The 22,829-nt window shown below is 36.6% G+C and overlaps 1 protein-coding gene across 3 annotated transcripts in view; it reads left to right on the top strand.

Annotated features, from left to right (window-relative positions):
• Positions 1–9,772, top strand: part of SLC30A7 (solute carrier family 30 member 7) — a 76,967-nt gene extending 67,195 nt beyond the window's left edge. For all 3 annotated transcript variants that reach the window (XR_009538857.1, XM_060139495.1, XM_060139494.1), the window contains one exon: positions 8,143–9,772. Coding sequence is in view for 2 of the 3 variants with exons in the window: in XM_060139495.1 (XP_059995478.1) it covers positions 8,143–8,190 (48 nt within the window). In the remaining variant the exon portion in view is untranslated. The remainder of the gene's footprint in view (positions 1–8,142) is intronic.
• The last annotated feature ends 13,057 nt before the right edge of the window (positions 9,773–22,829 follow it).

Here is a 22,829-nt window from a genome sequence, read left to right as displayed (position 1 = left end):
TGAAGCACTATTTCCAATAGCCAGGACATGCAAGCAACCTAAGTGCCCATCGACAGATGAATGGGTAAAGAAGATGTGGCACATATATACAATGGAATATTCCTCAGCCATAAAAAGAAACGAAATTGAGTTATTTGTAGTGAGGTGGGTGGACCTAGAATCTGTCATACAGAGTGAAGCAAGTCAGAAAGAGAAAAACAAATACTGTATGCTAACACATATTTATGGAATCTAAAAAAAAAAATGGTTCTGAAGAACCTAGGGGCAGGACAGGAATAAAGACACAGACATAGAGAATGGACTTGAGGACAAGGGGAGGGGGAAGGGTAAGCTGGGACGAAGTGAGAGAGTAGCATTGACATATATACACTACCAAATGTAAAACAGATAGCTAGTGGGAAGCAGCCGCATTGCACAGGGAGATCAGCTCGGTGCTTTGTAACCACCTAGAGGGGTTGGATAGGGAGGGTGGGAGGGAGACGCAAGAGGGAGGGGATTTGGGGATATATGTATACGTATAGCTGATTCACTTTGTTATACAGCAGAAACTAACACAACATTGTAAAGCAATTATACTCCAATAAAGATGTTAAAAAAAAAAAAATCTGTGCTTAAAAACTGACCCAGCCCTCCTGATGTGATGCAGTGGGAAGTACACAGCATGACCTGTGTGGCACTCTTGCCAGAAATAGTTAATGTGAATCCCGTCACCTTGTGGACTGTTACCCTGGATTCTTAAGAAGTGTCAGTGTCATGAAAGGAAAAAAAGGAACAATGGAGGATTCTTCTAGATTAGAGGAGACTTCACAATTAAATGCCGTGTGTGGCCCTTGATTGGATCTTGGACTGGGGAGAAACAGCCACAGAGGAAACTATTGGGTAATTAGAATATGGACCACACAATAGCTCATATAATTGTGTAGGTGTTAAACTTCTTGGGTACGATAATGGTATTGTGGTTATAGAAGAATGCTTGTATTCTTAGGAGATACATGCTGAAGGCTTTAGTGGCAAAGTATCAGGATGTCTAATTTTCAAATGTTTCAGCAAAAGTAAAAAGGATTATAAATAAATACATATATAGAGAAATAAGGCAAATGTGGCAAAATGTTTGCGATTGGTTTATACAGGTGATGGGTAGATATGCATTTATGGTGCTATTCTTTTGACTTTAAGCCTTTTCAAAATAAAAAGTTAAAAAATAAAAGTTTGGTGGCTCCTCATTGCCACCAGGATAAAGCCCAAACTTTCTAGCATGATACAATTAACTTTTCAAGCCTCTCTCCTACTATTATTCATTGCCATGTACTTCATACGCCAGCCCCACCAGACTATTTACTTACCTGTGTGAGACAAAAATCCTACTCTAATGTAAAGGTCCAATTCAATTGTTACTTTCTCTCTGAAGCCTTAAAGACCCTTCTAAGCATCATATAGATAGAGAAAGAGAGAAGGACAGACTGACAGTTTAAATTCAGGACCTTAGCATAAATTAAACGATCTCTTCTCTAATAGAGGTGTATGGTTATGTTCCTTTGGAATAATTAATGAAATAATCTTATAATGTAGGCAACAGCCAGACATCCTCTACTACAAAACAATATGCTGGTACCACTTATTTACTCTAGACATTTAAGAACTGTCTTTTCTTAACAGACATTATAAGAAGTCTGTACCACCATGAGTTTCATAATGCAGCATGCAAAACCTTCACAACATGTCTGAATCCTTCTCACACCTCCTCCCTTTTTCAGAGGCAAAAAGGAGAACATGACTAGCAACAACCTTGCTTTTCACTGCCATTTCTAGGTCATTATTCTCTCCTTCAGTCTCGATTTTCTCCTAGTTATACCATGTCCTTCCACCCTCACAGTCTGAGCTTCTGTCCACCTCTAGGATACCTCATACTGTCCGAAGACTTTGGCACTTAAGTCACTTAATTTTCCCTCTGAGAAGGAATGCAATTTATAGGTTTAGAAATGTGTGAGCAGCTGTGTCTGTGCTTAGAACTGCTGAAGTTGTAATTGAAGTAGGTGGAGGGAGGTTCTTCTGGTAACCTTAGAAATCTTGGCTTTTAAAATGGCTGAAGTTGAAAGTTTACTCAGCTGCCTCTTTGGTTTTGGAAACTGTATTTGGGTTTTGAAAATTTTAAGCTCTAAAACATATTTTAAGCCTTTTTATCAGCTAAGGTCAAGCACACTTGATTTCATTCCTTGCAGAGACTAGGGACTCTCTTAGGCTTGCAGTGAAAATGGTTCAACACATTTTTCCCAGCAGGCAGAGAGAAGTCGTCCTTCTCATGATTTTCATTCCATACATTTAATGATTGTAAAGTTGTTTTGTGATAGTTGTTTTGGTTCTGACGTATGCAAAACTGAAGTTTTTTATTAATTTATTTTCCTTTACTGCTTATGCCCTAGTCATGCATATTCATTATGCTATGAGTATATCCAATACCTTGCAGTAACATTTGCAATTCATGAAATGAAATTTAAATTTTTTTACGTTTTTTAAAAATTTTAAATTATATCTTAATCTTAGATTTTACTTATCAAAAGTAGTAAAGATCAAATTGCTCCATTTTTAAGAAAAAAATTACACTAATCCTTTAAGTACATTTCTTGTAGAAAGACTTGAAATACTGGTGGCCTTAGTTCCAAAAGACCAAAAGAAGGATTTTCTCAATACTTTGTGGTTCTATGACATTTTAATGTATTTTTCTTATAGCTGATCTTAAATTGGAATTAAAATTTTTTTTTTTGGTTAAAAAGTTGTTCTTGTTAAAATTTATATGGGGTTAGCTTTGAAAAGGTTAACATAAGTTTGAGAATTATAACATTTTGTTTTGTTTTTAAAACTATAAGCTTTGCAACTGTTTTGGAACTGTACATTAAGCATGTCTTTTTATTCTCATGTTCCATAGTTATCACTTAATCATGAATGGCTAAGGCAGTTGGCTTGCTATCACGAATATAGAGCAATACTAGTGAATTGGTAGAAGTCTCTTCAGTACTTTGATTCCTTTGGGACTATTAGTTAAGTGATAATCCAGTTTTTAAACTACAGGGTTTTTTATTGACATAGAAAAAGTCCCTCTCCTTTCCACAGCGTGCACTAACTTTTTAAAAATGATTTATCATTTGGGAACAGATGAAATAGAAAATTTATTATTTATGTTTAGTATATGAACAGGAAGTGGATGTGGGATACTGGATGAGGAAGGCAATTTATCATTTATGTTTCTTGTTTTAAACTGGCTGATATCATCTGTTAATTTTTTTAATACACTTTGGTTAGAAATAAAGTTTGAAGAAAAATCTAGAATATGCTTGGGTTCATTACCCTCCTCAGTTCCACACAGCAGAAAAGACAATCAAGGCTAATGCATATTATTTGCTCCTTGATAGAAATTGTACCTTGATATCTTCCATCTTCTCTTCTGCCTGTTTCTGTTATACCTATTAAGTCCTGAACCCCTGGCTTCCTGCTTCAGCTTTCTGTGCTCTATTTTCTTGCCTCAAAATAGAAGTTAACACTGATCGCCAGGAAGGAACCAAAAAGCCTCCTCACTAACCCAGATGAGAGTTCCCCCAGATTCAGGACCTCCCACCTGCACCGCTGTCCTGCCTGCGCCATCCCTTCCTGTCTCTGACAGTAGGGAATAGGAGAAGCTCTCTGTGCCTTTCCGGGTGGCTAGCTAGTTTTCCACCCTTCCTGTTTGTAGGGAATTTTAATCTTTTATAATGATTGATTAGTTTTAATTAATCCACAGGGGTTAAGTGTCCATTGGTTGATGGTGGTGGAAATAGTAACAGCAGCAGCAGCTAGCCTTACTGAGAGCCCACCACATGCCAGGCACTGCGATAGACACCTAACATATTAATCTACCTGCAGCACAGGTGGGGTATTCTCCCCAGTTTACAGAAAAAGGAACCCAGACCCAAGTTATTGTTCATGACTTGTAATTTCATCATATTAAGTCACTATTTCACGAATTCTGAGATGATTCAGTTTTCACATGGAAGAGTAAGGCAGTTTTTCAAGAATTCATTTTTAAGGGATAAAGACTAATATTCTACATTGAGTCAAAAATTAAAGTAGAGGGCTTCCCTGGTGGCGCAGTGGTTGAGGGTCCGCCTGCCGATGCAGGGGACGCAGGTTCGTGCCCCGGTCCGGGAAGATCCCACATGCCGCGGCGCGGCTGGGCCCGTGAGCCATGGCTGCTGGGCCTGCGCATCTGGAGCCTGTGCTCCGCAATGGGAGAGGCCACAGCAGTGAGAGGCCCGCGTACAGCAAAAAAAAAAAAAAAAAAAGTAGAAAGTTTCTGCAGTTTTTGAGAATTGGTAGAGAAATACAAACAACCCAGTAATTTTCTTTAGCCGTATTCTTGTTTATTTTTCTAAATTTTTACTGCTGATTTGTCTTCCTTTCCACAACGAGTGTTTATGGAGAGTATTCTAAGTCTATGATTTCAGGTTAACACTTATTTTCTTAGAAGCATGGATGTTAAAAATAACTAGCTGTCTTTCCAACTTAAAAAAGTGTTAACTGAATTACGGTTTATACATGATTCTCAGGATATAAGACACAAGTATTCTAGGGTTTTCACTTTTTTTGAGGACAACCCTCAGCCGGCTTTAGTGTCATCCCAGCGGTAGGTAGAATATTTAGTGGCACTGGGCACTGTTTTGATCTGCTGGAGTATTTGTCATGTCTTTGTCGTGTGGATAAACTGTAAAGAAAACCTAGTTTGCATTCAGGAAGTAGGTGACTTCCTAAAGGAGTCTTTGGAAATTCCACTTTTTTTCTCTACATTGAAGGAAATTGAGAAAGGAAAATGGGAAGCTGGAAGACTTAAAGGTGTTCCCATCCAGCCAGATGGATGAAACAAAATGACTTTTTCTGTTAGACTGGGCTTTTGTGTAAAGCAGTAGGCCCTCTGGGGAAAGATATCAGCTTGAGTAATTAACTTGTGATTATGCAAAGATCAATTTACTTAGCCTCTTTGTTTTTCCTCTTTCTTTTTTATTGCCTTGGGCTACCTCATTTCTTATTACTATCTTCACTGTATATGGGGGGGGCGGTTAGGAAAGTGGCAGAGATAATAATGGGAGCCCAACTTACCTTGTCCATTTTTCTTTCATTAACAATTTTGTTAAAGAGAAAAGAAATTAAGCCAGTTTATTTGGGCAATAGTTGTTTTCTCCTAAGGTTAGATACACAAGAATTTTGCAGAAGGGCTCTTAAGTACAGTTATCACGGGGCCCATCTGGGTTGAGTAAATCAAATATAATCAACCATAATAATTTGTTTTTTATAGCATGTAAGAATCCTTTCTTGTATATTCACATATGATCCTTACAATAGTGCCTGATATGTAGCAAGGATTTATTAAATGTTTGTCAAATACTGGATGAATATATAACATTTTTGTGAGATAAGTAGGATTGGTATTTATCAACACTTTTAAAATTAGGAAAACTGAGATTCTGTTTCAGTTTTTAGCTTAAAATCATACAGATGTTAAGTTCTATCTTTTTTCTGCCACAAAACTCTTTGAGTGCGTGCAATTCAATGTATTTTCAGAGAACTTTAACTTTACCACAGCAAGGATTTTTCTTTTCTTTCTTTCTTTTTCTTTTTTTTTAATGAGGCAAAAACGCTAGCATGTTTTCTGTGCTGGAAAGCTACTGGGGTCTTTTCCAGCTTTTTACTCCACTAGAGCAGCTCCTGACTCCTTAGACATTCATTAGTGCTGGGCAGAGCCCTCCAACTGGAATGCTAGAAGAAAAGCCATGGTAGAAAGTAATGTTTTCAGGAGCCCAGAAATTCCTGGGAGAAGGTAGCGTTATTATTTTATCCCCCACTCCGGCTTTTCTTTCTCTTAGATGTTCCACTTTACTCTTCATTCTATGTTGCTGACAAGAAAGTGCTTAATTGTAACCGATTGTATGCTTTAATCTTTAAAAATTGTTTTTTATTTGAAAGAAGGAAATTAATAGAATTTCAGTTCATCCAACATGTATTTATTGATCATTTACTGTGTGCTGGGCACTACTTGAGGTTCTGGGAGTCAGCAGCAAAAGACAGGACAAAGTCCTTTTATCTTGGACATTATCATTGGAGAGTAACAATCAACAGCATCACAGCAAATAAGTTTTATGATATATTAGAAAGTGGTAAGTGTTATAGATAGGGAGAGCAGGGTAGGGAGACGGGGGGGGGGGGTGCTGAGGCATTTACCATTACTTGCACCAAGCTTTGTTTTTGTTTTTTGTTCTTTTGATAGATAGATAGAGGTAGATAGATAATATCTATCTCATCATCTCATATTTATTTACTTGCTTGTTTATCATCTCCCCTCCTTCCTAGTTCCCAACAGCTTATAAATTCCATGAGGGCAAGGGTATTTTTTACCTGTTTTGTTGGCTGTTGTATTCCCGGGGGACAGAAGAGGGCCTGGATTCCAATAGATGCACAAAATGTATTTGTTGGATGAATGAATTGAATGCATTTTTTAATAGGGTGGTCAGGATAAGCCTCACTGACATCTGAGTAGAGATATGACAGGAAAGGGAGTATGTCATGTGGCAATCTCGAGGAACATTGTACCAGGCAGAGGGCCCAGTGTGGCTGGAACAGAGTCAACAAAGGGAGAGAAGTAAGAGATGAGATCAGAGAGGTAATAGGGGCCAGATCATGGGAAAGCTTTGAAGGCCATTGTAGGACTCTGGGCTAAGGACTGAGGAAGGTAAGCTGTTGTAGGGTTTGAGTGATGGAGTGACATCACTATAGTTGCTCTGCTGGAAACAGACCAAAGGAGGGCAAAGGTAAAAGAGTGAAAACGAGATCAGAGGCCGTTACAAAATGTAGGCAAGAGATGATAGTGACTTGGGCCAGGGGATAGCAATGGAGGTGATGTAAATTGATCAGATTCTGTATTTGCATTATTTTGAAGGTAAGGCAAACAGGTTTCGCTAATGGGTTGGGTATGAGAGAAAGAAAGGTTTTTAAGTTGCAGCATTGAGGAAGGAATTGAGCCTAAGAAGATATAGGATCAACAGTTTAGAGGGGAGGAAATAGGGATCAATTTGGCTGTGTTTCGATGCTTGTCAGACATCCAAGTAGAACTGTCAGGTAGATGGTAGGTAGGTTCCAGTCTACAAAAGGTGTGAGCATGTAGACGGTACTGAAAGTCTGGATACTGGGTGAGACCATCTAGGGGACAAGTGTCAAAAAAGAAGGGATCTGAGGACTAAGCCTTTGGGTATTTGAGTGTTTAGTATTCAAAGACAGGAGGAAAAACCCACAAAGGAGACTGAGAAAGATTGATAAGTGAGGTAAAAGGGCAACCAGCGAGTATTCTCTGGAAGCCAAGAGCAGGAAAAGTGTTTCAGTAGGAGGAAGTGATCGTCTGTGTCCTTTTTGCTGCTAGATTAATTACTAAGATGAGGACTGAGAATTGAGCACTGGGCTAAGCAATTTAGAGGTGACCTTGACAGTTTTGGGAAGTGGTTGGCAGCAAAAGTTTGGTTGAAACGAGTTCAAGAGAGAAGAGAGTAAAGGAATTATAGATAGCAAATATAGAAAAATTGATAAAACTGGAGAGATGGGGGCAATTTTGAGATCAGTGTCCTTGAATAGCAAGTTTATATCCAAAATTGAAAAGAGGAGTTGGAGTGTAAAGTAATTCAGTAACCAGTAGATGGTTATGCTTATTTCAGTGTTTAAAATCATTTATCATAGGAAGATTTAGACTGGATAGATTTATGATTTTAGTAGCCAACTAGTCAAGCACTGTGGTGTTTTCTAGCAGAATAATGGTAGCTGGGTAACCTCATTTTTCCAAAATTCACTTGGGCAGGGCATGTAATTAGTAGCATAGCTTTCTTTTGTAGGGCTAAATGGAGAATCTTTTTTGCAACTTATTAACATACTTGTTTCTAAAATAAAATTATTGGCACTTTATGATGAAAAATGGAGAATTCTTTCCCAAAGACAGAAAAGAAAAATAATTCTTCCCTTTTTCAAAAAAAAAAAAAAGAAAAGAAAAATTTTTTTTCCTACTACTTTTCTGAAATGTATAGTCTATTATTGGTTTGTTTGATTTTCTAATTTTTTTTTTTTTTTTTAACTTTTCAGGCCGGAGTGAGACAGCTTTATGTACAGATTGACTTTGCGGCCATGTAAATGAATGAAAAGAAATTATGCTTTTTGGGGGACCTAATTTTTTCTGGTACTGTAAAATCCTAATCATGGTACCTAGCTTTTTAAAAAGAGAAATCATCACTACAACTTCCCAGCACCAAGTAGACCAGGCAGAGTCAGCCAATTGTGCTCTGCCAGGAGTTTACAACTAAGGGATCAGAATTAAGAGGATCTCTCCTGGACTTTTGGTCTTCTGTGCTTCTTCCCTCCAAACCATTTTGATTTCTGAGGTTTCTAGTTTTGTTCCAGGGTATTGTTTTCTGTTTGTTTCCTTTTTTTTTTTCATTTCAAATGCCCTCACTCCCACCCCTCATCCTAGCCAGTAAGAAATTCAGGCAGTGGGCCTCTAATCATCTGGAATGTCTTCACTGAAGCTGCTGGAAACCACTGCTTTCATTCCCAGAAAACCAGTGTTATTTAAAAAAAAAAGAAAAAGAAAAATGGAAATCTGCTTTATATGTAATGTCACAATTGTTGACGTTCTTCAATATAACCATGTTTGTAAAATTGTTTGTACCTTGCAAACTTATGAACCAAACCATATTGGGTTTTCAAAGTGCCTTTGTATCAGAAAATGTATTTGCCAGCATAGAAATGTACCATCAAAGGTCATGTATATGTTTTTTTTTTAATGGGTATTCTGTATTCTGTACAAAATAAGACGCTTGTTAGTAATGTATACAGATGTCTTTTTGTGTACTTGCAGCATAGGTTTAGATATATAAAAATCTGCCTTTTATTGCTTTATCCCATCAAAAAATAAAAGGTGTTATTTTGCTTTTTAAATCAAATTCAGTTATTACATTAAATTATTTTGTGTACTGTGTTTTCAAAACTTTGCAAATGCTTCTGTTATACAGACGGGTGTTTTAACTTACTTAAAACATCTGCTAAATTCCAAATTTCTATAAAAGCTACTGTGTCTGTGATAAACTTTCGTATATCTTTCCTTACTGTTTTTATAGATTCTATTAATGAAAGGAAAAGGCATGTAGTGTGAAGGCAGAAATGGTTGTGACAATGTTATTTTGCTTTTTCATTCTTCAAATGCCAAGTCATACGTTTTCCTGTGCAAGTGTTACACAAATACAGTTGCTTTCAGGAATCCTAAAGCAGCATTTTATTGACTTTGAAGTATTGAAGGTACTGAGTAAATGTGGTAACATAGAACTCTTCCTAACACAGGTATCTTGGAAGTTAATAAATAAGTTGATTTCTAGGCTCTTGTGTATTTGAAAAATAAAATTGCAATTTGAGATAAGTGCTTGAATGTTCTACTTAAATATTCTCTGTGTTTTATGAAGAAATTGTTCTGAATAGACATTTTCCCATTGTACTTCATTTTATCACAATGTATATTCCCTTTTAACTGAAAGGGAAAAATTTAAATTGCTGGGGGGAAAACCCTGCAGGATGGAAATGAATGTTTAGAATGTAGATCAGTAATAAGCACTTTTTCACTGATGTGGCAGAAATCACTGTTGATTTTGTCTAAGTTTCAAGGTATCTGTTTCCCTATTTCTGACCTACAATTTATGAAATATACTGTGTTAGGAAAACTATAGACTGCTTTCTTCATGCTTTTCTAAACCGCTGCAGATTGCCATGAACTGTTGATAGTCCCCTTTTTGCAGATTAAGTAGTATTTTCAAAACATTTTTACTTACTGCCAGGCAGTTTAAAGCTAAGAATTCCTGCAATAGAATGTATTTAACTGAAACAATTGTTAAGATGTTTCAGGACGGAAATATAAAAGGAAATGTCCTGATAATGGTACTGCTTTTTCATTATAAGTAGTCACTTGGAAGTTTGCATCCACTACCAAGCCTGATAGAAGCCTGCGATATTCTATAGGTTTTGCCATATTGTGTAAAATGACAGATCTAGAGGAAGGCGGGGATTTTAGATGTGTGCCTTTAAAAACTAATTATGTGAAATTGTACTGATATTTCACATACAGAGATAATTTTTGCACTGGCCTGTAAAATTTACAGTGCACATTGAAGATCCAATTCTGCCTTTCACTGAGGCCTCCATTCCAAGTGAAGTTTCTTGTCAAAATATGCATCACTTTACGCTCTCAATACACAAGTGCATGAGTATGGTTTTTTCCTTTGATAAGGAATAGAGTATATATATAGGACATTTGACTGAGATGAAACTCTTAGTTTTGCACCTGTTACAAGAGATCTCCAGTTCATATCATTTAGCAGGTTGGCCTTAACATTTATACTTTAATGAAATGTTCTTAAACCTGTGTGTGCAGCAGGACAAAAAGGAATTTTTTTCTCCCTTTTAGGAAATACTTTGTCTTCTCAATGTTCTTGGCACAGATGTATTGCTAAAGTAGATAATTTCACTGAGAAATACTCCTTGATTATTATTATAAATTTAGAATGTCCCTATTGTTGGCCTAATTCTTGGGGAAAAAAATCTGAGTATAACTTTGCTGATATTTTAAAAACCAAATATTCTCTGGAGAAAAAATTTGTATTGCTCAGGGAATGTTTACCTTGCCAAGTAAACTTCCCCAAAGAGAAATATACCTATACTAGTTTTGTGTTTTTAAATCTAGATTATATTGATCGAGATGAAGGGCTTAACCTATGTATGGCTCCCTTATTTTGCTTACTCCTTGTGCACTTTGTGAAGGACAGTATCTAGTTTATCTGTAGCTCAGTGTACCTCACACATCCCCACAGCATCTTCTGCAGAGGCATAAGGAAGTGGTAACAGATGTTACTGGCATTTCCCATGTACCTGGAATGCTCCAGCGTTCTTCAAAGCCTACTGGTAAACACCAATAACCAAAATACTGTGAGTTTTGTGCACCTTTGTAAAGCAGCCAAATCGTTGACTCCAGATGCAGATGATCAGAGTTCTGTAATGTTTTTACCTACCATGGTGTAATCAGTTTTACAGAATTATTAATATGGTAGCATCCTCTTATGCTGGGATTTAAGAACAAAAATAATTCATTGCTTAGCATAGAATTTTACATCCAAGGAGACTGTCCTTAGAAGCAGTCTCTCATTCTACCTCTCACTTTACAGATGAGAAAATTGAAGCCCAGAAATGCTGTCATTTATTCAAGGTCACAGAGATAATTAGTGGCAAAGCCAAGACCAGAATCCAGGTTTTCTGACTTACTGTGCTTTGTCTCCAGTGTAATTCTGTAAATGTTCTGAATGCTTCTGAAGAAGCATTTTTAAATAAAGGACGTCTGACCTCCATTTTTGGTACATTAAGGCACGTGATAAATGGAGTTTTTTTATTGTCTTATTTTTCTTAGCTAATTATGAGATTTAGAATATTATTTCCATAGTATTCTTTATGAAAGATATGATTAATTTTTTTAACTCTTTTTTACTCTTCTGGAACCAGTTTCTGATTTTTTAAAAAAAAAATAGTGACAGGTGTGCATTGGATACTTTTAACTTGTGAGTAAATTTTTCTGTTAATTGCCCAAGACTAAATCCAATTTAAGGATTGTTTAGTTTCTTTATTTTGTTTAAATTCTGTGAATTGGTGCTTTTTAGAAACCAGGCTAATTCATAGGTCATATCATTTCATCCTTGTTAAGTTTTCAGTCACCAGAGAGCTCTTGAATTCTTAACGTTATTCTCAGAGCCACACAAAATTGGGCATTAAATGTTGTATAGAACAAAACAAAATTTTTAATAGGGTAAAATTTTGAAGTCTTATCAGAATCCCAGATGTTAAACTGCTACTTTCAACTCTTCATTAAAAGCATTACCTTGAGAAAGTTAAAAAAAAAAAAAGTTAAACTTTTTTTCTTTCTGTCACTATCTTCGAAACAAATTATTTTCCACTTCACCAGAACTTTGACAAAAAAGGAAATTACCTTATTCTTTAAAGAACATTCAATAAAAGTTTTACTCATAGAGGATTCTTTCAAGACACAATCCCCAAAAGCCTTAGTGATCCAGACCTCTATCATAGAATCAGGACAATGAAAAATTATGTATCAAAAAAAGTATTTGCAGAGTATAGTTCTATTTAAAGGTCAAATCGATGTCTTTGATGAGTGTGTCTTTGGTTTATGTTTAACCATTTCCTAACTACAAATTATACAGGAAGGGTGGGGTTACTTTTATTAAGTGTTTATATATTAGGCTCTTTGTATGGCCTTTTTCATGTTATCACATTTAAAATCCTCATATTTTTATAAAGAAAGATTTTTCCATGATTTTGATCCATAGATCTTTTTCAGATATATTTTATCTTCTGATTCTCCTAACATTCTTGTGAGGAAGGAATTAATTCATAACTCCATTTTACAGATGACGAAGCTGTTTCGAGAGATTGTAAATGACCTAACTGGGGGATAGCCAGTGGTAGAGCACTGACTCTAGATCCAGTACTTCTTGGTGACAACTACTCTTTTTTGTATGTCATTCTACAATGATTTAAAGGTCCAAGAAGTTGTAGCAGATCTAAACACACTCTCCTATAAAATCATGAACCATCACCATGAAAAAATTGATATGGGGAATAGTTGTTATATATACATTGGTTAGACTCATTCCTTCTTTGGATGCTCTCTTATGCTTATTACCTTTGCCATTTAACTTAAACTGTGCAGGCTAAAAAGAGCAATCAGAGCTCTTTTAAGCACTTTTAAGAACTTTTTTTAAAAAAAGAAAGTAAAGTTTTTTTGACACAGAGTAAGCTGCTTAAAAGGGACTGATTCAATAGTGTCAGCACCAGTGTGTGACGAGAAACTGAACTCCTGGCCAAGACACATTAACCTAGTTAGTAGGAAGTTGTCTTCCAAGAAGTACAAATAATTTTGCACTGCATGAGAGGGATACATAGGATTCGATTTACAACATTACATTTTATAGACACCTTTTCAAAAGGAAGAAATATATTTCACAATTAGTAGTAATCTATGCTTAAACTTAATAATATTTAACTTTGAACTCTTTCCATGGCTTTGAAAATTTAATATTTGTAATTTTGATCCTGATGGAAAGCCTGTAAAAAAGAATGTCTTTGTCTCATACATCCTATTGTCACCACACTTAGCATGAATTTACACTTAACGCACTTAGTAAATGTTTGGATAACCAGTGAGTAAATATTGTAGACAGCAGTGGATACACAAGTAAGGACTGGGGACAGGTAAACCAGTAATTTACTGTTTATTACAGAAGACATCTCAGCTTTTCTTTGGCATTTTTGCACAAATAAGTGAGTTTATATTCACTTTGGCCATTTTTTTTTCCAAGTAGCCCTCTAAGCTAGCTGCTCCTTCATTTTAATACAGGAACAGTGGAAATATCGAGATGTTTTCCATTTTGCATGCTGTTGGACAGGAATTTCGTAGAACTGGGACTGTGGAACCTGGGTCACTTGAATTTTTATATTTTGTATAGCCAAATGAGAAACCACACTCTTCTTTGTTTTTATAGAAAGTTGCCATATTCCTATTACTTTAAGGACCTGTGTATAACATTCTATTTCATTTATCCCAGATGTATTTTCATCTAAAACTCTTTCAAAGGTATATCTTGAAGGTACTTCTATAAAAACAACACTACATGTATTCATTAAGTGATTTAAACATTCCTAAGATAGTTTTTATCTTCTCTGTCTTTTCCCCTCTAAATACTAAATTTCAGTAGAGCTTCTCTTTACTTATTTTCCATCTCTTTTCATTGCTTCTGCCAATGTAAAACTTCCCTTTTTCACTAGTGGGAAAAAAAAAGCTTTATTTTGAATTTTAGTATTTGAGTTTTATGTATCATATATCATGCATCGATTAGGCTCAATGAAGATTCTGTTCTGAACTAGACATATCCTGTCAAGAGCTTGCCAAGTAATCATCTCATTGCTTCCTCTAATAGCAAATTCAGTGATATTTCTGCCCAAGTGATATTTTGCCCCAACATTTGTGACTTTGATCAATACACAGAATGGGTCTTTTATATCAGAAATACTGTGAATGAAAAATTGCCAAATCCTATTCTAAACACCCCTACAACTCTTTACCTCCCTGTCTTTAATGGTTTCTAAACATATGGCCAAGTTTGAATTTGGGTTTGATTCCTATGGTGAAGAGTATGGCATCAAAACATTTCTAAATAAACGTTCGAGTACAAGGCTAGGTTGGAATGTCAAAGACTATGTTGTAATTTGGTTTGAATATGCTAAAGTGAGCAATTATGATTTGCCTAAGAACAACACAACAAATTCATAATGTATATTTTACTTTTTTCTACTTGAAGACATTCATGTATATATTTTGTTTAACCTCAGATGTATTTAAAAAGAATGATAAACTATTGTATCAAAATTCTTCCAATAAAATTTCTGTTTAAAAATCTTTACCTGAATTGTGTCTTATTAGTTTGATGAACTGAAAAGAACACTGTGAATTTAACAGTTATTGGAACAGATTCTGGAGGACTTAAGGAATGGAGGGGAAAGAATGATTCTCAGGGCCCAGAAACAGCAAAGTTGATCAGGAAACAGGAGATGGCAGGAGACTTGGAAATGTCTTGACATTGTGAAGATCCTCGTTGTGGATCATCATACTCATTATTTTACCTCATAAACAAGTCTTAAAGTATTTCCAGACATTACCATTAACCCCAAATTGTTCTCTCACCTCATTCCCTATGATCTCAGCTTATAGGAAATGAAGACCAAAACCATCTGACATGAGCCTCCATTATCCTTCCAAATTTTTTCCCTCTCATCAGAAGAAATTCTTTTATTTCAGTAACTTCTCCACAAAACCCCAGATCCCACTCATCCCACTTTCTGAAACATACTCTTACAATGCAGCCTCTTCCTACTATCAGTCTTTGCCACACAATGAGGGCTTCATCCTCAGGGTGTCTGTTGTCAAGCATCTTACATGTGGTCTACATGTGCTTCTTCCACTTCCTTTCTAACCATTTCTGTAGCTCCTAGTAATATTGCTTCACTCCTCCCTAGTTTGTGGAGTTAATCAAAGGCCATCGGTGGCTTGATTCTTATCACAACTGTGGCATAACTACCAGCATCTCAAATTCAACAAAAAGAAAAGAATACATTTACCTTTCCCACTCAGATCTCTTTTCAACTACCATTTCTGTCAGAATTCCTTACAGAATTCTTAGAAATCTAAACGTCGCCTTTGCCACACCCCCGTTTCCTGAATCCCTATCACAAAGTCCTCCTCATTCTGTTAGGGGAACCACTGACTGAAACCGCCCACCCTGGCCAGGTATCACAGCAACCACTTGCATGAGTTTTCCTACAACGGGAGGTCCTGGTAAGGAACGCGGAACTAACAAGCTACCACCAACCGGAAGAATTCGGGAAGGGTCAAAAGGAGAGAGGAGATGCCAGTCCGTTTATGTCCTACCACCCTCCCAGAATCCTCCTCGCTGGAATCCATCTTGGCTGAGCGATGCACGCGCCACCAGGAAAGACCCTGAGGCAGAGTGACTGGCCAGAGACAACCCGGAAACTAAACCAATTACCGTAAAACCCGAGACGGCAAGCCACGTGGCAGAGCAGTTCTCCTGGGTTCCCTTACCCTGCTGCTCTCCACCAGGCGCCGCTTCCCAATAGTCTCTTGCTTTGTCAGCACACGTGTCTCCTTGGACAATTCATTTCCGAGTATTAGACGACAGCCCACTCTCGGGCCCTGGAAGGGGTCCCCCTCCCTGCAACAATTCTTTGCAAATCTTTTAAATTCACCTTTCCATTCCCACTGCCCTACTCTAGTACTTCATTGATAACTGTACGCAGAGTCACTCTGAGGAACTGTCTGACTTCCCATCTATTCCATACCCAGCTCTAGCCACCTCCATTTCAGCACACACGCACACACAACACACCACAAAAACAATTCTGGCCTTAGGCAAGAAGACAAGGAATTTCTGCTGAATCAGACTCCTGTGCAGGCCCTTTATAAACATTTCCCCTAACCTGGTTTCCTGATTACCTTCTGCCTGCCCTTCTGCATAGTGGACTTTGACCTGCTAGAACTACAGCACCTGCCAGGGACTCCCTGCCCTGCCTTTCCTGTGTTCTCTGGAATTAGCCTCTGGCCTAGTGGAAGTCCACAGTGGCCTATCAACGCCCCTTTAGAGCAGCCTCTTCTGTTTACATACAGGTTTAGGCAAGTTATTTACTAAAATAGTTCACTACCCAATCTTTCTTTATCTAGAGTTTTTGGCTTCCCTCCCCCCAGAAGCCACCCTGTGTTATACTAACAAAGTAAGCTTCCCAGTTTCCATTGTGATTCCTTCAGCTCAGGAATCGAGTGGCTGCCTAAATGCTCATCAAATACAAATTCCTCTGAACAACTTTAGCAACTCATAATGCTTTGCCTTCCCTCCTTATTCAATCTCATTTCCCATGATATGGCAATAAGCAGACTTTTCATTACTCTAGACCAGAGAAACAGCAAAGGCAGAGAGAAGCAAGCAGGTCTAACAGATGTAGATAAAATGACAGCAATTTAGTATTTTTCATTCTGTATGCAGAAAAGAAAACATCATTTTAATAGGATTCAATCTCATTCAAACAATCTGTCAGCTCATCCAGCTCTACTTCCAGACTTAAAAAAAAATCTGCCATGAAGTTCAGGCTTAGCACAAGCTACCAACATGTAAATGAATAATTCTACTTTATCTAATAAATTCCTATAACCAATAGCAGTAATAATGGTAACAGTGTGACAATACTAAAAGGCATCAAGTCTGGCACCGTTTAAACAATATTTATTGAAAACAATGGATGAATTATGCTTACAATATAAAGGTTAGCACCTCTTTGAAAAATGGTTCTGTATGGATTGTTAAAGTGAATTGTACTCTTTGAAAGACAGTCCCTGCTAAAGTCAAAGGATTGAAAACAAAATAATATGAAAACAAAAGCATTCCCCAAAGTATTTCCTGACTTTAGGTACATATAATATTTTAAAAGGGTGACACTCACTGTACAAGTAAACAAGAAGTTAAGATTCACATCTAAGCATAGGTATAGTTTCACAGCAATTAGAACCCTGCCATTTGGCCTGGACTTTTGAAAACATTGTAACTGCTTCTAAAATTATAAATAAGGTCTGTCTGATTAGCCATCACTGTTTTCCACCCTAGGCATTAAGATAGATCAGATTGTTGTTCAACTTTACAGGGGTTATCTGTCCTGTATGTGCATCATACTACTTCCCCTTGAGCAATAATTTGTACACAGGTCATATTGATTTCCTCAGAACTTCAAATCAAGACAAAGTTACTACATTTGTAGTTATATCATTTGGAGCAAAGGCTTCCCATTGGCTTCCAAAGACTTCCCCTAGACAATCCTGTAGTAGTGGCCAGCAACTATGGAAACCCACAAGAACTACAACTGAGAGATGAGAATTTTTCTGTTTGACAGAGTTATGATTTCAAGAGGGTAGCGAAAACCTCTCTTGCTTTTTTCCTCTATCCCCACTCCATATAGGTCAGGATGTAGGCCCAATCATGAAGGTATGAGACACAGAGCAACAGAGTAAACAGAACTCCAAGTTTCTGGCCAGAGGACTAAAGAAAGGGAGCCTAGGGAACCAGGAAGTAGTGAGGAGATCATAGAGAGGGAGGAAAGCAACGTTGTAAAGTTGATTATGAACCCCAAAGTTCACTCTCAAGTCACTAATGCTTGGATCTGATCCTATTTAGCATACAAAAAGAACTTTAGAACTAAACTATCCAATTGACTAGGTCCCAGATTGCATAGGTTCCAGACCAGGTCACATAAATCTTAGATCACAAGAACTGCAGTTCTTGAAAACTGAACTGACACTGGAACCACAGTCCATAGAAGGTGGACTGGTGACTGCATTCTGCATCTAATCAGGTTCATTGCCTGCTAAAACAAAAAGAATGCCATTCACCATAGAATCTAAACAAGACCCAGAATCTCATGATATAATATTCAAAATGTCCAAGCTACAATCCAAATTACTTGGTAAAGTGCCACAAAAATTTCAACTTCCAGATGAAAAACAATCAACAGATACCAAGGCTGAAACGACATCAATGTTGGAATTATACAACAAAGACGTTAAACAGCTATTACAAAAATGCTTGAACAGTCACTTACCTTGCAACAAATGTTAAAATAGAAAATTGAAGGTATAAAAAAGAACCAAATGGAAATTTTAGAACAGTAACCAAAATAAAAACGTACAAAATGAACTCAACAGCAGAATGGAGAAGACAGAGGCAAGAGTGAGTGAATGGTACTGGCACAAGACCAGAAATATAGATCAATGGAACAGGATAGAAAGCCCAGAGATACACCCACACATATGGTCACTTATCTTTGACAAAGGAGGCAAGAATATACAATGGAGAAAAGACAGCCTCTTCAAAGGTGGTGCTGGGAAAACTGGACAGGTACATGTAAAAGAATGAAATTAGAACACTCCCTAACACCATACACAAAAATAAACTCAAAATGGATTAGAGACCTAAATGTAAGACCAGACGCTATAAAACTCTTAGAGGAAAACATAGGCAGAATATTCTATGACATAAATCACAGCAAGTTCCTTTTTGACCCATCTCCTAGAGGAAGGGAAATAAAAACAAAAACATATGGGAACTAATGAAACTTAAAAGCTTCTGTACAGCAAAGGAAATCATAAAAAGGACGAAAAGACAACCCTCAGAATGGGAGAAAATATTTGCAAAAGAAGCAACTGACAAAGGATTAATCTCCAAAATATACAAGCAGCTCATGCAGCTCAATATCAAAAAAACAAACAACCCAATCCAAAAATGGGCAGAAGACCTAAATAGACCTTTCTCCAAAGAAGACATACAGATTGACAACAAACACATGAAAGGATGCTCCACATCACTAATCATTAGAGAAATGCAAATCAAAACTACCATGAGATATCATCTCACACCAGTCAGCATGGCCATCATCAAAAAATCTACAAACAACACATGCTGGAGAGGGTGTGGAGAAAAGGGAACCCTCTTGCACTGTTGGTGGGAATGTAAATTGATACAGCCACTATGGAGAACAGTATGGACGTTCCTTAAAAAACTAAAAATAGAACTACCATATGACCCAGCAATCCCACTACTGGGCAAATACCCTGAGAAAACCATAATTTAAAAAGTGTCATGTACCACAATGTTCATTGCAGCTCTATTTACAATAGCCAGGACATGGAAGCAACCTAAGTGTCCATTGACAGATGAATGGATAAAGAAGATGTGGCACATATATACAATGGAATATTAGCCATAAAAAAATGAAATTGAGTTATTTGTAGTGAGGTGCATGGACCTAGATTCTGTCATACAGAATGAAGTAAGTCAGAAAGAGAAAAACAAATACCATATGCTAACACATATATATGGAATTTAAAAAAAAAAAAAGTTTCTGAAGAACGTAGGGGCAGGACAGGAATAAAGATGCAGACATAGAGAATGGACTTGAGGACAAGGGGAGGGGGAAGGGTAAGCTGGGACGAAGTGAGAGAGTGGCATGGATATATATACACTACCAAATGTAAAACAGATAGCTAGCAGGAAGCAGCTGCATTGCACAAGGAGATCAGCTCGGACCTTTGTGACCACCTAAAGGGGTGGGATAGGGAGGGTGGGAAGGAGACGCAAGAGGGAGGGGATATGGGGATATATGTATATGTATAGTTGATTCACTTTATTATACAGCAGAAACTAACACAAAATGTAAAGCAATTAAACACCAACAAAGATGTTTAAAAAAATGAAAATAAATAAATAAAGAAAATACATCAATAAAAATTATCCACACTAAATAACAGAGAAAATAGCTTGAAAAAAAAAAAAAAAGATCAGAGCTCAGAGACCTGTGGGACAATAAGTAATGTCTTAACATTTTGTTCTCAGAGGCCCAGAAAGAAACGACTCTGCATACAGTGATGAAGCATACATACACTGCTGAAAAAATATTTGAAGAAATAATGGCTGGTAAGTTCCTGAATTTGGTGACATAAACCTACAGATTCAAGAAGCTGAGCAAACCCTCAAAGGATAAACCTAAAATATCCACATGAAACGCAACATAATCAAATAATTACAATCAAAATTCGCAAGCTTTATATAGATGTCAAGAAGCTAATTCTAACATTTATATAGAAAGGCAAAAGAACTGAAACAGATGCAATTTTGAAAAAAGAAAGAAACTAGAGGAATTACACTAGCTGTTTTTTAAGGTTTACCATAAAACTAAGAAATCAAGACAGTGTAGTATTATAGAAGGGAAAGAGACATAGACTGACAGAATAGCAAAGAATTCAGAAATAGATTCACACAAATATGGTCAAAACAAATATGGCTAACTGATTTTTGACAACAGGGCAGAAACAATTCAATAGAGATGGGCTTTTTAAACAAATGGTGTTGGAGCAATTGAATATCTATATGCAAAACTAAAATAAAAAGAAACAAAAGATGAACCTTCATCTAAAACTCACACTTCATAAAAAAATTAACAAAATGTATTACAGATCTAAATGTAAGCTACAAAACTGTAAAAATTTTAGAAGAAAACATAGGATAAAATCTACATGTCCTAGAATTTGATGATAGGTTCTTATACATGGTAACAGCAACATGATCTATACAAAAAAAGTAATAAACCGGATTTCATCAAAATGAAAAACTTTTGCTTTGCCAAAGACATGGTTAAGGGAATGAAAGGACAAGCCAGAGACTGGGAGGAAATATTTGCAAATCACAATCTGACAAAGAACTTGTATCCAGAATTTATGAAGTACTGAAAACTTGGGACTTCTCTGGTTGCCCAGTGGCTAAGACTCCACACTCCCAATGGAGGGGGCCTGGGTTCTATCCCCAGTCGGGGAACTAGGATCCCACATACTGCAACTAAGCCGGCACACCGCAACTACTGAGTCCACGTGCCCTAGAGCCCATGCTGCAACTAGAGAAAGCCCGCACGCTGCAACTTGAGAGCCCACGTGCCACAACGAAGGGCCCATGTGCAACGAAGAGCCCATGTGCTGCAACGAAGACACAACGCAGCCTAAAGCAAGAAAGAACACTCAAACCTTAACCATAAGAAAACAATTCAAATTAAAAGTGGGCAGAAGGCATGAACAGATGCTTCATTAAATAGGATATAAAATGGTAAATAAGCACATGAAAAGATGTTCAACATCATTAGCCATTAGGAAAATGCAAATTAAAACTAAGATGACATACCACAACACACCTAACAGAATAGCTAAAATAAAAATATTGCCAATATGAAGTGCTGACAAAAATACAGAGCAATGGGCACTCTTACACTGCTTGCAGCAATGCAAAATGACACAGCCACTCTGGAAATCATTTTGGCAGTTTCTTATAAACTTAAATGTACATTTACCATATGACCCAGCAATTGCACACCTGCCTATCTTCTCTAGAGAAATAAAAACTTAACGTACACACAAAAGCCTGTATGTGAATATTTTAACAACTCTATATGTAATTGCTAAAAATTGGAAAAACCCAAATCTCGTTCAAATAGTGAATGGATAAACTACAGTGTATCTATACATGAGACTACTACTTAGCAATAAAAAATAAAAAAGAATGAACTTTTTATACATGCAATAACTTGGATGAATTTTAAAAGCATTTTGTTTTGAAAGAAGCCGGTTTCATTTATATGACATGCTCAAAAAGACAAAAATATAGAGAAAGATCAGCTCAATGGTTACAAGGGATTATAGGTGGGTAGAGGGGTGAATATGAAGGGATAGGGTGAGGGAGTTTTTCTGGGTGATAGAACTATTCTGTATCTGGATTATGAGAGTGATTTCACTGTATGATTGTTTAAAATAGCATTAAAAATAATAGTATTAATAGTATTAAAGGGCTAACAACTATTAAACAAATGATTGTAGTGTTTAGGTGTTTCAACTGAAATGACCAAAACACTGGGATTCCACAATAGTAGACCAAAACCAATAACATTCATCCTTTTTCTGCTGATGAATAGTGTACATTTTTCATTTTACAATTTCATTAAAATTGAGGTTAAATTACATACAGATTAGAGTTACCAGATTTAGCAAATAAAAACACAGGCACTCAATTCAATTTCAATTTCAAACAAATAATCTTTTTTTTTTTTTTTTAGTATAAATGTGTCCCAAATATTGAATGGGACATATTTGTATTTAAAAAAATTATTCATTGTTTATCTGAAATTCAATTTAAATGCATACCCTGTGTTATCTGGTAATCCTAACACAGAAAAATGCACAGATCCTGAATCTATATAACTGAGTGAATTTTGGTAAATGTTTATACCCATACAACCAAAACCCCATCAAGATACAGAAACTTTTCATGACCCTGGTTCGTTTCTGTCCCCTTTCAGTCACTCTTCACTCTCTCCATAAGTAACCACTGTTTTCTTTTAATTAGTTTCGCCTGTTGCTGTACTTCATATAGATGGAAGTGTACAGTACAATTTTGTGTCTGGTTTCTTTCACCTAACATGTTTTTGAAATTCACTCATGTCTGTGTGTGAGTCAATAGCTCATTCTGTTTTATGGCCAAGTAATATTCCATCGTAAAACACACAATTTTTAA

This window comes from Lagenorhynchus albirostris, chromosome 2 (assembly GCF_949774975.1).
Source record: "Lagenorhynchus albirostris chromosome 2, mLagAlb1.1, whole genome shotgun sequence".
Lineage (NCBI taxonomy): Eukaryota > Metazoa > Chordata > Mammalia > Artiodactyla > Delphinidae > Lagenorhynchus > Lagenorhynchus albirostris.
This window is presented reverse-complemented; position numbering and strand designations above follow the sequence as displayed.